This window comes from Podarcis raffonei, chromosome 4, assembly GCF_027172205.1.
Source record: "Podarcis raffonei isolate rPodRaf1 chromosome 4, rPodRaf1.pri, whole genome shotgun sequence".
Lineage (NCBI taxonomy): Eukaryota > Metazoa > Chordata > Lepidosauria > Squamata > Lacertidae > Podarcis > Podarcis raffonei.
Genome location: NC_070605.1, coordinates 67,153,142 through 67,167,275, shown reverse-complemented (window position 1 = coordinate 67,167,275; position 14,134 = coordinate 67,153,142). Strand labels below are relative to the sequence as shown.

The following is a 14,134-nucleotide window of genomic DNA, read 5'->3' as shown; positions in this document are numbered from 1 at the left end:
TTCGTGTCTCCGCTCCTCCACATGCAGCTGCTGGGTGACCTTGGGCCAGTCACACTTCTTTGAAGTCTCTCAACCCCACTCACCTCACAGAGTGTTTGTTGTGGGGGAGGAAGGGAAAGGAGAATGTTAGCCGCTTTGAGACTCCTTAAAGGGAGTGAAAGGCAGGATATCAAATCCAAACTCTTCTTCTCTTCTTCTTCTAATTATATGCACTCAAGACAAGGAAGATAAGAAATGTTGGCATTCCACTTTTGCAAGTTCTGCTTTTAGAAGGAGATTGGGACTTAAATAATTCACTTCATTTTCTATCCATTCTATTCCAAAATTTCAAAATTTAGTTAGAACACTTATTTTTGAGAATAATTTATATAAAGTCTGGCCCAAATCCTATACCCACTTAAAAAACCCCACAGTTTTCCTGGCACATTCACCATGTACCTCATCCTACATGGGGACCACCAGGAGGGCCTCATCTGCTGATTTTAAAGCATGGGCAGGTTGATATTGGAGATAGCTTGTGAGGGAGTATTCTTGCAAATAGCTTTTCAAAGTGCAGCAGTGTGTTCAATATCAATTACTTCACTTCTATAATTTGCACCATTATTACAGTGGGGAATAAACTACTGCATTACTAAGATCTGATCTTTACTTAATCTACATATGTCTTGGGATGCGGGCAGATAGTTCCTCCCATTTTATTTCCTGACTTTGAGTGAGGCACATGGGATACTTTTGAAAAGGTATTCTGCTGAGGTATTTCTGCCCAGCAGTATGGGAATAGTTGTACCCAGAACTGTTTGGGGTCTTTCAGCAGCCAAGGGGACACAACAGCTAAATTAATAACTTTGATGATTCATATATCTCAGTTTGTAGTGTTGCTGACTTTAAAAAAAATGCATATGAGACCTGGGTACTTCATAAATGACAAAGTTACTCATTAAGCAAAAACATTTTAAAAAACTATTTCTCATCTGAGAATTGGTTTTGTGTATGCATGCAAAAATTGAAGAGCTTTAAAAAATGTATTCAAGATTTGTCTCACAGGATCATAAATGTGGAGTAACAGGTGGAACAAGTCTCATAGTTAAAATATTTCTATGTATCGTGTCCCGACCTGTTTGTCAGGCTATTCTCTGTTAAAGTTACTCATGGATGGAGCCTTTGGACTTGCTCCTTCCTGTGAAAGAGGGATTTTTAACAAATGCAGTGTACAGTGGTATCTTGGTTTACAAACTTAATCCGTTCAGGAAGTCTGTTCTTAAACCAAAGTGCTCTTAAACCAAGGCGTTCTTAAACCAAGGTGTGCTTTCCCATAGAAAGTAATGGAAAATGGATTAATCCGTTCCAGATGATGAAAAACAACCCCTAAAACATTTTAACATGAATTTTACTATCTAACAAAGCCATTGATCCATAAAACGAAAGCATTAGACCAGGCTGCAATCTACTATCCAGTACAGTGGTACCTCGGGTTACATACGCTTCAGGTTACATACACTTCAGGTTATTTGCTTCAGGATGAGAACAGAAATCGTGCTCCGGCGGCGCGGCAGCAGCAGGAGGCCCCATTAGCTAAAGTGGTGCTTCAAGTTAAGAACAGTTTCAGGTTAAGAACGGACCTCCGGAACAAATTAAGTATGTAACCAGAGGTACCACTGTATAAAAATCCTTACTGCAGCGGCAGCACCAGCATCCTGCTCACGCCATCCTGCGCATCCCATGGTCACCTTTCCACCTGTCTCCAGGGTCAGTCAGGCTTGCCCTCCCTGATCTCTCTCTCCGTCAGGCTGCGATGGAGGCAGGAGAAAACCCTGCTTCACCCGCCTCCCTCCTTCCCAGAGCGGGCCTGGTGCGGCAACGCAGACAGGCAGCTGGAGCCAGGGAGCCCAAAGAGCCACACGCCTGCCATTCCGTTTGCCCTGCAATCAGCGCTTCCACGGCAGAGAGACCCAGAAGCAGAGAGTGAGGCAGCCGCTTGGAGGGCCATCCTTGCTGGCGCCAACTGCTGCTTGCCTCTCCTCTCCTCGCCTCTGTTCTGCTGAGAGTCTGGGATCGCTCTGCCAGTGGGAAGATAGCTATGGAAAGAGTGAGCGGGGAGCCCGGTTCTGGAAACCGGGGCGATATGGAGGAAGCAGTAGGTGAAGTGTGGGGCTTGCGGTGCACTGCTCTGGCCTGGAGGCGGCTTCCCTCATTCACCGCTGCTGCCGGGCTGAGCTCCACGCTCGCTCCCAAGCTGGTGCTTTGTGCCCAGCGGGGGAAGGTGCACCTCTCGAGGCTGGGAGAGCGGAGCATGCTGAGGGAGCGGAGCAAGCGGAAGTGCAGCCCCAAACGGAGTACGTTTGCAATCCAAAAAACAAATAAATACGCAAACCGGAACACTCATTTCCGATTTTGAAGTGTTCCTAATCCAAAAAGTTCGTTGGCTAGGTTGTTCGTAGCCTGAGGTACCACTGTAGTGTGTGCTAATGACATATCTTTTCATCCTCAACTTAAAACATGCTCTTACTAAGCCACAGGGCTCATAAATGTGCTCTGAAAAACCTATATCTTATTTCTACTGCATTTCTAGATTCCCACCCTCCATTTTAAAGAACACTTAGCCCCCAGACAGCCTATCAAGATCCTGTGGAGTAAGGGGAAATTAGTGGGGGTGGAAATAAAGAAACAACATTGAATGCAGATATATATATATATATACATTTATCGGACGCAATACCTAAGCACTGGACCCCTATGATCATAAATATTATCACCCATTCCGTTTACTTGATAGGTATTGATGAGTATTTCCTTGAGTGGATGCCTTGAAAATACGAAAGAGTAAGAATATTGTTGTCTTTTCCTCCCACATAAACTTCAGTCAGCAGGAGTGGGGAGATTTGATTGGATACTGTGCCATGATGAGAAATGGGATGAGGATGTCTGCTTCACAAAGACATTTGAGCTAATATGTTCTGTGACTCGTGAGTCAGTCCTGTTCAGTCAGCACTTAGGCTGCAGTCCTGTACCTATTTATATGGCTAATACTGTGCACACACTCCTGTTTACTCTGCATCCAGTGCACTCCCACCACAGGTTCATGAAGTTGTGTACACACAACGTTAACCACAATCTACATCTATCCTGTTTCCTTTTTTTAAAAAAATGAAATGCTTTACTTTGATGTGTTTTTCCAAACCAGCATGGATCCAAATTGAAAAAAGAGCAACCTAGCTGCGTTTTAATCTAGTAATGCTTATGCAGTCTAAGCCTCACTGAAATCAACGGAAGCTATTGTGAGTTGACATGTTGACATTGTGCTGTTATATAGTTAAATGTTTGTGTCTATAAAAATGCAATTAGCCTTAGGTTAAGGCTGAGTGTTTTTTCTTTTAAAAGCAAACCCAGCCAGATCACCAGCTAGTAGTGGTAACTAACAACAACAACAGAGAAGCTATTTCTTATCCAAAAGCTGCTTCTCATGTGTACATTGGTTTCCATTTCCTACAATCCTACACCAAAATGTATCTGAAGAACATATATGTAATATCTACTTTATATTTGGTGTGTTCTTAGAAGTTAGGCAGGAAGGAGCTACTTGGCCAAATACAAAAATGAAACAGGAAAATTGAGGAGGATGCCTTAACAATGTTTTTCCCAAAACAAGAGTTTCTTTCTCTTCCTTTCACTCCCTTGGGCTTGGACTAGTAATAGAGCAAGCTCAGCTGAATCTCTCCTAATTACAGTTTCTGGTTTTCATGTTAGCCTCTTGTTTATCTCAGGAAGATAAATTCACAAGCCTGCATTCTAAGATCATGTTAAATTCTAGACATTTATAGTGTGCATTTTCCTAGGATGTTAAGTGGTTCAGTGTAGTCAGATACCAGTATGAACATTTATTGGGGGTTTGGAGACCATAGGATAGGGGTGGATGGGCTGTGGCCCTCTAGAAATTATTGGATTCCCAGTAGCAAATGGATAGGGATAATGGGAGTTGGGGTCTTAACAACCTCTGGAGGGCCACAGGATACACGTCACTCTTGTTGTGGATGCAGTGTAATTTCAGGCTGTGGTGGTGAAAGTTGCCTAGTGAGCTGATGCTTCAAATGCTTTTCTTTTTTTTAAGCTGCTCTCACTTTCTCTTATCAGTGATATTTCATTTGTTTACATTTATTAATTATCTAGTCCTCTAGGTGGTGCACAACACAAATCAAACAATGAAATGCAGTATCACATCAGAAAGAATAACATTGGCACAAAAATATAAATACATTAAAAAAAAGGACTACAGTAATCCCTTAGGTGTCAAAATAAAATACTCAAATGCTGTCAGAGTGGAAATATTTTACCACTTGAAAATGATGTGTCTGAAATATTTTCTAGTAGAAAATACCATGTGATGTGTATCATGGTATTATCACACCACATTAATCTCCAGCAGCAATCTGAAATGTATGCTGTTCTCAGCAGAGGATTCGACTAATGCTCTTATATTGTTTTTAGAAGGTCCTGAGGGTTGATAGAAAGATTTTTTCAGAGCATATCTGTGATCTAGTTATTTCTCATGCCAGCCCAGCACTTCCATTCTGATGTTGTACATTCCTGAACAATCTCCCCTTCCCCCCACCCCACGTGTCTCTAGCTCTAGAGCAGGGGCTGTCAACCTGGTCCCTGCCACCCACTACTGGGCGTTTCAGGATTCTAGGTGGGCGGTAGGGGGTTCTACAGCACAAGCTGAATCCTCCTTCCATTGAGCACTGGTGGGCGGTAAGGAAATTTTACCATCCAGAAAGATGCATTAGTGGGCGGTAGATATAAAAAGGTTGACTACCGCTGCTCTAGAGGGAAAAGGAAGGGTTCTGGATTGGACTCACCAGAGTGGCCTAGCAGAGAAAGAGAATCCTCCAAGGCTAGTATTTATAGGCAGTAATAGCCCATCAGTTTCTGTTGACCTGCCACTCAAGTAGTTCTGTAGATGTAAAGGTGACAATATTTTCAGAGTTTATTTTAGACAAGGTTGTAGCTGAAGCAGGGTTAGTGAGATGAAAAAGAATGGCTCACAAGAGCCCAGCAACACATCCTGTTTTCTGTTTGGGACCTTAAAGCAGTCAACCCACTTAGAATTGTCAAGTTAATAATTTGATTGATGCACCAGAATTGGAACCTTGTGTTTTGGGACAAAGCACTTTGGACTATTTATCGCAGGAGTGTTTACACTGGCAGTTGTAAAACTTAAAGAAAAAGACCACTAGCTTTTTCTCTCTCTTCAAAGTAGTTGTTTTTAAGAATGCTTTAACTTGCTTACCAAATCCCAAGTACATTTGTTAATGAAGTACTCTGCTACTTGTGACAGGATTAGTACAAGCTTAAAAAAAATAATACTGCAGAAGCCAAAAACATTTTGGATGTGAACAAATTCACTCTGTCATTTGTTTCCTAGCAAGCGAAAAACAGGACAACAGCAACAGGCGTCAAAGCTTCTACAAGATTGTTCTCCATAGTAGTCCACAAATTCCATAATGAAACTAGTTATGACACACCTGAAAATGTTTTAGTTCTGTTTCTGTGCACAGGAAGGGTAACAGTTAAAAATAAAGCACAATACCCAATTAGAGTAAAATTGGATATGTGTTTTTGTATTTGTGTTGATTGCCAGCTCAAACAGGAAAAGTTTTACTGCATTTCTGAAAGTATTTATCAGATGTTGGCCTTTTAGAGTAGAGATCATACACCCTTTTTATTTTATAAAAATATAAGCATTTATCCTGTTCTGTGATTATATCTTTTCACCACAGCTGTTGTTGCTCTATTGCGCTCAGCAAGGTTAGAAGTCTTTATGGCAAAGTGATGATATAGCAAAAAATCTGTTGGAGGTGTTAACTTTTTAAGTCATGAGACTGTATAATAAAAATTAGAGTGAGTTTTTAAGTTGTCTTGTAATTGATGAAAAACTATTATTAAAAGAAACTGAGAAGGATAATGTCAGGAAATGGTTGCTTTTGTTCCTCTCACCTACGTGATTAGCCAGTCTGATCTGGCTAGGATTGGCAGGATTCATCAGCTTTTACTCTGATGAATTTTGAATGGTGGAATCTTGAAGAATCTAAGGAGGAGCTGTTCCCCTTTATGGTGCTGCTAGTTGTGCACTTGACAGAACAGAGGTTGCCCTGCCCCCATCAAGACAAACAAAAATAAAGTGCATGCACAAACACACTTTGCTTTCCCAAGGGATCAGGGTAAAAGTGATGTCCAGTAGAATTAATCTGAGCTTTGAAAAGTGCATAGATCTGGAGAAGGAAGTGGGAGAGAGTGTCAACTTTTCTAACAGTAGAATAAAGTAACCACCCCATAACACCTCATGACCAAGGGGATAGTGAGTGGGGCGAGTGGCATAGAGGTCATCATTGCACCCACATGCACCATGTTGGCAATCCCTGCTTTAGAAGATAATGGGTTGTTTCCAAAGGTTCCCTTCCTTCAAGAGGAGTCCCTTTGACAGCATCCCATGTTAATTTTTGCTGTGTTTGCAGCGCCAAAGTGATCTCTCCATGGTGGAAGCCTGGACAGTGTATATGGAGGTTTGTCCTGGGCTGCTCAGGTGACAATACCCCCCTTCAGCCTCACTGATGCTGTCCAAAGGAAATCAGAGAAATACATTTAGCACCAGCTTGGCCGCAGGAGTTGCTGGAAGGAAGCGTACAAGGCACCATCCAACTGTCTTAGGGACTCCACTCTGGATTTGTGCAGGGTTTGCTCCTTAGCATTTTCTTTTCCTAAAAATGTTGCACAAGGCAACAGGTATGGGTTGTACCTCAAGGTTTACTCCTGAAGCTTTTCTCACTAATGAGTGTAGCCAAAAGGCAGTGGCATCAGAGTTTTACTTTTCCTAGATGAGCTACCTTCCCAGGTTGATGAGCCCCATTTGTCCCTCATTTCCCTCAACAGCACATGCAGAAACCTCTTTCTTAACGATTGGACCCACTATTTTGACAGCCAAAGGACTCCTAATACTGGGGGACAGTAATTTTTTTGAAATCATCCAATGAAACATTTTTTTTCCTGTTCTTGAGGAAACATTTTCTTCCTGACTAAATTGAGTGAGAGGGAAATTTCTGTAGCTCAACATCTGTTTTTCTTCCTTAAAAAAGAAGGAACTTTTCTACATGCTTCCCACTGGTTATATACAATATTCAGGTATTCCACACAAGGATTACTGTTCCCCCTAATGATGGGCAAAAGAGCTGAGTTGTGTGAAGATAGATTATGTGTAGCACAGTCTCTAGTCAGGGAAGGTATATTTGTAATGGGTGAATGGGAGGATATGGGCAAACTGCCTCTGCAATGGAATGTTAGCCTTTTGGGGTGTCAAATGTAGGTCAGATGCCTGCACCAGAAGTTTGTCTCTTTGCAAGCACAATTCCAGCTTTTCTTCAGTAGTTTGCATCTTTACAGTTTCATCTCCAACTAATTTTTATATTGAAAGCATTAAGTGTTTTAATTATTTGAACTCTGTTTCCAATCACTCTTCACCCCTTTCTCTCCTTTCAGATTACAGAATTGTGTGGTGCTAAACGTGTTGGCTATTTTGGGCGTGCTCAGTTTTATGCTGCTCTGAAGCTAATCGCTGCTGTGCAGTCTGGCCTCCCAGTACGGATCGAAAGCATTCAGAATGGTAACTGTTTTCTAATAATAATAATAATAATAATAATAATAATAATAATAATAATAATAATAATTTATTATTTGTACCCCACCCATCTGGCTGGGTTTCCCCAGCCACTCTGGGCGGCTTTCACAAAGACCAAAAATACACTAAGATGTCACACATTAAAAACTTCCCTGAACTTCAAACCCTAGTTGTCTTCCTTGGTGTTTATTCCAAAACCCCATTTGAGATGGTAACTATAAATTACAAAATGTGTAAATTCAGTGAATGTGTAGGATGTATTGTATAATGAATGGGAAAATGCTACATGATTTTAAAGCTGTTCTCCTATACTTAACCACTGTTAAGTGTTATGCTCATATATCTAGACTATGCTTAAATATGGACTATTATCCCAGCTGTAAAGCCATGCTTTGAAAAGGATTGCAAACAATAGTTTTCATTAACCTTGCTGAGAGTTATACCTGCACTAGACAGATTAACTTCATGATTAACAGTGCAGCCCTATGCATATTTACTCACACTTACTAGGGAGAATCCTTTTCATGGCAACAAGGGTTGTAGTACTCCACAAACCAGTCTCTAGGCAAACGTGAAATCCTCCGTTAAGTTGCTAAATGCAAAAATGTCCACTCTTTTGCACTTTTCTACTCACTGAATCGCCATGTATACCAAATTTCATTTTTATATATCATGTACAAGTACCCCATTAGAAATTATTATATTGTGAGATACGTTTCCTGGTCAGTCAATGAGGCTATAGACTGTGTTTTGAGTATGAGTATACTTTTGGATAGGAATTCTGTTCTCTTTTAACACTGCTTAGTGTTAAATTGACTTTTGTGGTGGGGAGTTTTGTTTCAATATGCATAGTTCCATGAAATTTTATTTTGTCTTTATTTCTGATATTTATTTAAGAATTGCCCTTGCCTCGATTTATGGCACTGAAAACTGATAGTGATGTAAGGTACAGTCATCCAGCAGAAGCTCATGGAACTAAATTTCAGATTCCACATGCAGTACTTGAAAAAAATTGCTTCAGAAGATTGGATGGAGGAGAAAAGCAGGTAAAGGCCCTTTGCAAAGTAGAAATTTTGGTGCACAACTAACTATAAGGCACTAGATTATTTTTATTTTCTATACACACTGACTGTTGAGATTTCTCATTAAAGTACACTATATTTATCAGCATGATTATTTGGCTTTTACAATTGATTGCTGCCTCTTTGAACTGCAGATAGTCTTTAATGGTCCAGATGTGTTAACTGAGACGAAAAAGTGAAATTGCTCAGCCATTAGAATGGAATACAATTTATTCTATGGAATGTCAATGCTACAGACTTTTCTTCCAGGTCCAATGTATGTGTTTTGCCAATTGCTTATAAGGCCAGTGGAATACAGTGACACAAAAGCTGTAGCCACCTAGCAAATTTGCCATTGAAAGTTACTACTTGCCCTGTATTCCGCCCCCCCCCTTTTATATCTTACTCATATGAGGGCTAAGGGAAGTCAGAACAGAGCACTTGATCCCATTTTTGCCAGCTCCTTTAATGGATAAAAAGCAGGCCATTTTTTTTTTATAAAAAATAAAAAGTAGGCTAGCTGTATCAACACCTTTCCACGCTGAGGTCTTTCAACACATTAATTTTGCTAATGGTCATCCCTGTGCTTTCTTGAACTATGAACTGGGCAAGAGTGAATATGTGATGTGCCAATTTCAGACAGACAAGAAAGAAGACTTTGAAATCATCAAAATTTAGATTTTGAATTTTAAACAAGTACTTTAGAAAGTCTCCTATGTGGTATATGTTAATTTATTTCATATGATAACAAAAACCAAACAGGAGACTGTCCAATGCACTCAAATTTCAAATTCAAAAACTAATGATTTCAAAGTTTTATCTCTGCTTGAAACTGACATTCTTTGATAGTCAGTAGTTTTTCACTTGATAGATAGGCCCTATTGGCTATCAAGTCATATCAGGTAATAAATACTGTTCCATGTCAAGTGTCAAGTACAGTCAAATATGATCATACTGTTGTAAGTCATCTGTCAAATATCAGATCATGAAATCATGTAACAATGAATCTCAGGTATTGACATGAAATTTTGAGTGTTTAGCAATATCAAAAATTGCAGAGGAGGATTTATGTGGGCATATTTATTTATTTTTACAATTTATTATTCTACTGTGGTTAGATGAAATCACTTTGACTATGGAACAGCCAGCATTCAAAGTCCTTATTCTTTTCTAAAAAATTATTTTGAAGCAAGAAGCAAAGTCTCCCCCTATGTCTCCCATTGATTCACCTCCTGCTTCTCCATCAACCTACCAGAGGATTCCCTTGAGTTATGGGTATGGTGTCCTGAGAAGTGGGCTTGAGCAGCAGCATGGAGGTAAGATGAGGTCTGCTTTGGAGTAATCAAATCATAAAAGCACGGAAGCAGCCCAGCAATTTCATAAATTAATTACATCTCTTTTAAAAGAAACTGACTTGATTTGTGTGCTTTCTCATTATTCGGTCTTGTCTTCCTCTTCCTGAGAATCAGTTTAAATTAGAACAAGCATCTGTTTACAGATTTATATTCTCAACCCTTTTCAATGTAGGGTGTGGTGGGGGTTATTGTAGCCATAGATTTTGTTGAACAAAAGCAGTACTTTATTGAATTTATTCAAAAGTTAAATAATGAATGTCCTGCTGGCAACACATGGACAACTTTGGGTAAATCTGTTAAGATAAATATAGGATACGGTACACTATGTGAACATCCAAATGAATAAGGGATTGATACTTACCTAAGTACAGGTAATGAGAAATCTCAGGGAGGAGGAGGGATTGGGAGGAAGGATGTGCCAGTTTCTTTATATACTTTAGTAAATCAACCCATGTTAAAGTTATGGTGGATAGAATTGAGAACAACTTCACCACTGAGTGCAGTCTTCCGGGTGTAGTAATGGCCTTCCAGTGGAATAAGGATTTTTTTTAAAAAAAGAAGAAGAAATAGAAGTGCGGAGGCACATCACACACACCTCGTAACTTGGCCTCAGCCGGCTGGCACAGCATTAGATGTGACACTTGCTCTGTCATGGATTCTGCATACATGCACACCAGTTGTTCTGCCTATTTTTGTTGGTGTCTTGATAAAGCTTGGTAGAATTCAAGCTAGGATCCAGATAAGTGGCTGGAAGGTGGATCCAGATCCTGAAGAATGGGCAGCAGGTAACACCCCTACATGCCCTCCCCAGCAGCATCTCAGCCACTGCAAAACCTTTTCTGGGCTGTGGGGTGGAGAGGAAAGCAGAAATGGCTGAAAATCAGGCAGAGTCCCCTTCCATGAGCAGAGCTTCTATTCTTTTCAATGCCTTGTTCCTCTTGAAGGGCCCATTCCATTCAAGAGGGTTCCAGTTTTAAGTGATTTAATGAACTACAGTTCCGTTTAAATTCTAGGTCTCATTCTTTACTTGCATAAGACATAACAGACTGTTGAATGTTCAGAATCAATATTTGGATGCAAGCTTTAGTGGTTTCAGTGAAAGATGCCTCCAAAATGGTGTGTAGTTCTCCCTAGTTGGCAAATACCAGTGTTTACTCTTGGCTAACACTGAATTTAGTTGTTTTGAATCAAACTCTTATGCTGCCATCAATGAATCCTTGTTCATTGATGTTTTTCTTGATGTTAGCATGTCTTATGAAAGAGCACTTGCTTCCTTCTTTGCAATAGGATACTTAGGCAAAAAGTCAGATGTTATGCTTTTAGTGTGGATTAAAAAAATCAACACGTTAAGTGAGTATTTGGTCAATAGTCAACAGCATGAGCAGTAGCATTTTGAGAATCAGGCTTTAACATAAGTGAAGGATTTGGGTGATAAAGTGACCTTTCATAGGAGGTGTGATTCTGTTTTTATTTTATTTTTTTGAGACTGAAGGATGATATATGTTTTGTCATCTTTGATTTTGCACAACATTAGCAAGTATTCAGTTTTTATTTTCCCCTTAATCTTCCATAGGTTCATACGAAGTTAGACATACTGCTGTCCAACAAGATGGACCAACTGCAGGGAATTATGGGTCTAAATCAGTTCCACCACATTCAACTCTCATTCGGGTAATGAACTACTTAGGATGTAAGATGTTTAAAATGAAAACAGCAATGTTGCTTGAAATAATTATTGAGAATCAACATGATTTTATGATCAATAATGTTTGAAATAATCTTGAATGTAGCCACAAACAGATCTACCCTATAGCTCAAACTATGGTATTCACTAGAAAACTACCACAGGCTAATATGGATGTAAAACTAAACTTTCAGTAGTTTGTTTCGCAATCTTGTTAGCTGCCTTTCTCAAGGCACATGCAGCATATGATAAAATCAGTCAAATGGATACACAATATTATAATATAATGGGCAGCGCCATTTTTTCCCTGTGGAAAAAGAATAATTTGACTCCTAGAAAGCATTTAAAGTAGAGAAGGGGCTCAGTTGAAACAAACTCACAATGAAATGTGTGAACTCTAGATTCTGTTTTTTATGTGTGACTTCAATGTATCAAAGGTAAAGTGAGGACTTCTTACTAATGAAATACAGCATGAGCAGTTATATGGATTGAGTTTCATATTGTATTGATGGGACTAGAATTTAATGAGTTTGAAGAAGTCTGATTTCAACAACCATACTTACGATTAATCACAGTTTCTTGGGTTCAAGGCAAGCTTTTCCTAATCAAAAATGGAAGCAAAAGCATCCAATCTCCTTATGATTGTGCTGAATGAAGAGGGCAGAACCGCATGAATCCAAGGCACAACTAGGCTAATTCTCATAATACTGAACCATTGTTTGGTGTTTCATTCGAGTCAGTCCAATGTTTATATTCATACAGACTTAGTTTGATGTATGTAAGATTTCCTATAGTCCTATGAATAAAGGCATTTATTGTAAACCCAACAGGACTATTATTGAAATCAGGCCTTCCCCATCAATTTCTTTTAAAAAGAACTACACAGTAAGAACAAAGCAACTTCAATACTTTGAAACTTCAGACATCTCAGCATTTTCTCTACCTTTCAAAATGATGCTTTGCCCTTTCTCCCCCTGAAGTCTCTTTCAGTAGAGAGAGAACCACAGGACGGGAGTAGTAATTACTCAGATGACCCCTGGAGAATAACTGAGGAGCAACGAGAATATTACACCAATCAGTTCAAGTCCCTACAACCTGACCTGACCTCTTTCATTTCAGGTAATGTTCATTGTATGCACAGCAAGGAAGGCTAGAGTAAAAGGGCAAGGAACTGACACAGGCGAAGTGCAAACCTCTTGGATTTTTTACAAGTGTTTTGGGTGTGTTGTATGTATGGTAATGCGCACAGACCCTTGTTTCCGTTTTTTAATGCCACAAGTGAGTTACTGTGTTCTTGTTTGTTTGTTTTTTAAAAAATATTTTAACAATATACTGTGCATGTTCCAGACAAAGTTAAATGCTTTAAAATTCCACTGCGATCAGTAGAAGAGATTCAATCATAGGTGAAGAATGTTTTCACATGAGATATGTTATGGTACAATTGCCATTTGGTTTTTTACTCCTTGTATGTTTTTATTTAATAAGAGTTTAAAATTATTCACTATTGTAGCCTTATTAGACTAACTTGCATTTTAATTATGTCTTATAAATGTAGTTGTGATTAAAAAAAATACTCAGTTGGGACTTTACACATCACATTAAACTTGTAATTTCTTCAGGGAGTTTATCTCCTTGCATGAAAACAGTAATATAGTGACCATGCATCTCTAGGCCATTTCCGAAGCTGTCTCTGAAGTAGACAATTATGTCTTGTCTTCTTTTTTTCTGGCAAGAAAAACAAGTTGCAACTTAAGGGATGAGCAAGCAGTAACAGCAGTCTCTCTCTCTGTCTCTGTGTGTGTATGTGTATGTCTCCGTCCTGACCTCCCCTCCTTGCATGTGTTTCAGACATTGCATTTTCATTCCAACAACCCACCCTTGAGGGGTTTCCCTTTCCATCCCTACTTCACACACCTGATTTTATTGCATATTTCCTGTTTTTAAAAAAATCAGTTTGTTGTGATGCTGGAACTAGGAAATTGGGGTTTGAGCACTCCCGATTCTGAGCAATTTAGTTCAATTTAGAGCAAAAAATATCAGCTGAATAAGAAGCTGAGCTTTTGTGCTGTGCTATTAATTTTAAAGATTAGTCCCATTCCAAGAGATTTTCTTTAGGCATGTTGTTGCATTTCTGGAATATTCCAGAAGATTTGAAACTGTATCATGCCTTTCACCCTTGGCCAGAATTTAAACTTAACAGGATTTTACAAACCTAAAAAAGCAACCCCAGTCACACATGCAGATGAGATTTCTCCTGTTGGCTTTATCTCATACATGGAGTGATCTGTGCCTATAAAAGAAATTAACCCCTTCCTCCATGTCCAGTTCCTCCAACAACATGTTCATGTCTTCTGATTAGAATAGTGAT

General features: G+C 39.4%; 1 protein-coding gene across 2 annotated transcripts in view; it reads left to right on the top strand.

The window, feature by feature from the left end:
- Positions 1-14,134, top strand: part of REPS2 (RALBP1 associated Eps domain containing 2) — an 82,172-nt gene that overhangs the window by 16,913 nt on the left and 51,125 nt on the right. For both annotated transcript variants that reach the window (XM_053387142.1, XM_053387141.1), the window contains exons 2-6: positions 7,528-7,651; positions 8,564-8,712; positions 9,917-10,043; positions 11,656-11,753; positions 12,747-12,885. In XM_053387142.1, the coding sequence (XP_053243117.1) occupies positions 7,528-7,651; positions 8,564-8,712; positions 9,917-10,043; positions 11,656-11,753; positions 12,747-12,885 (637 nt within the window). The remainder of the gene's footprint in view (positions 1-7,527; positions 7,652-8,563; positions 8,713-9,916; positions 10,044-11,655; positions 11,754-12,746; positions 12,886-14,134) is intronic.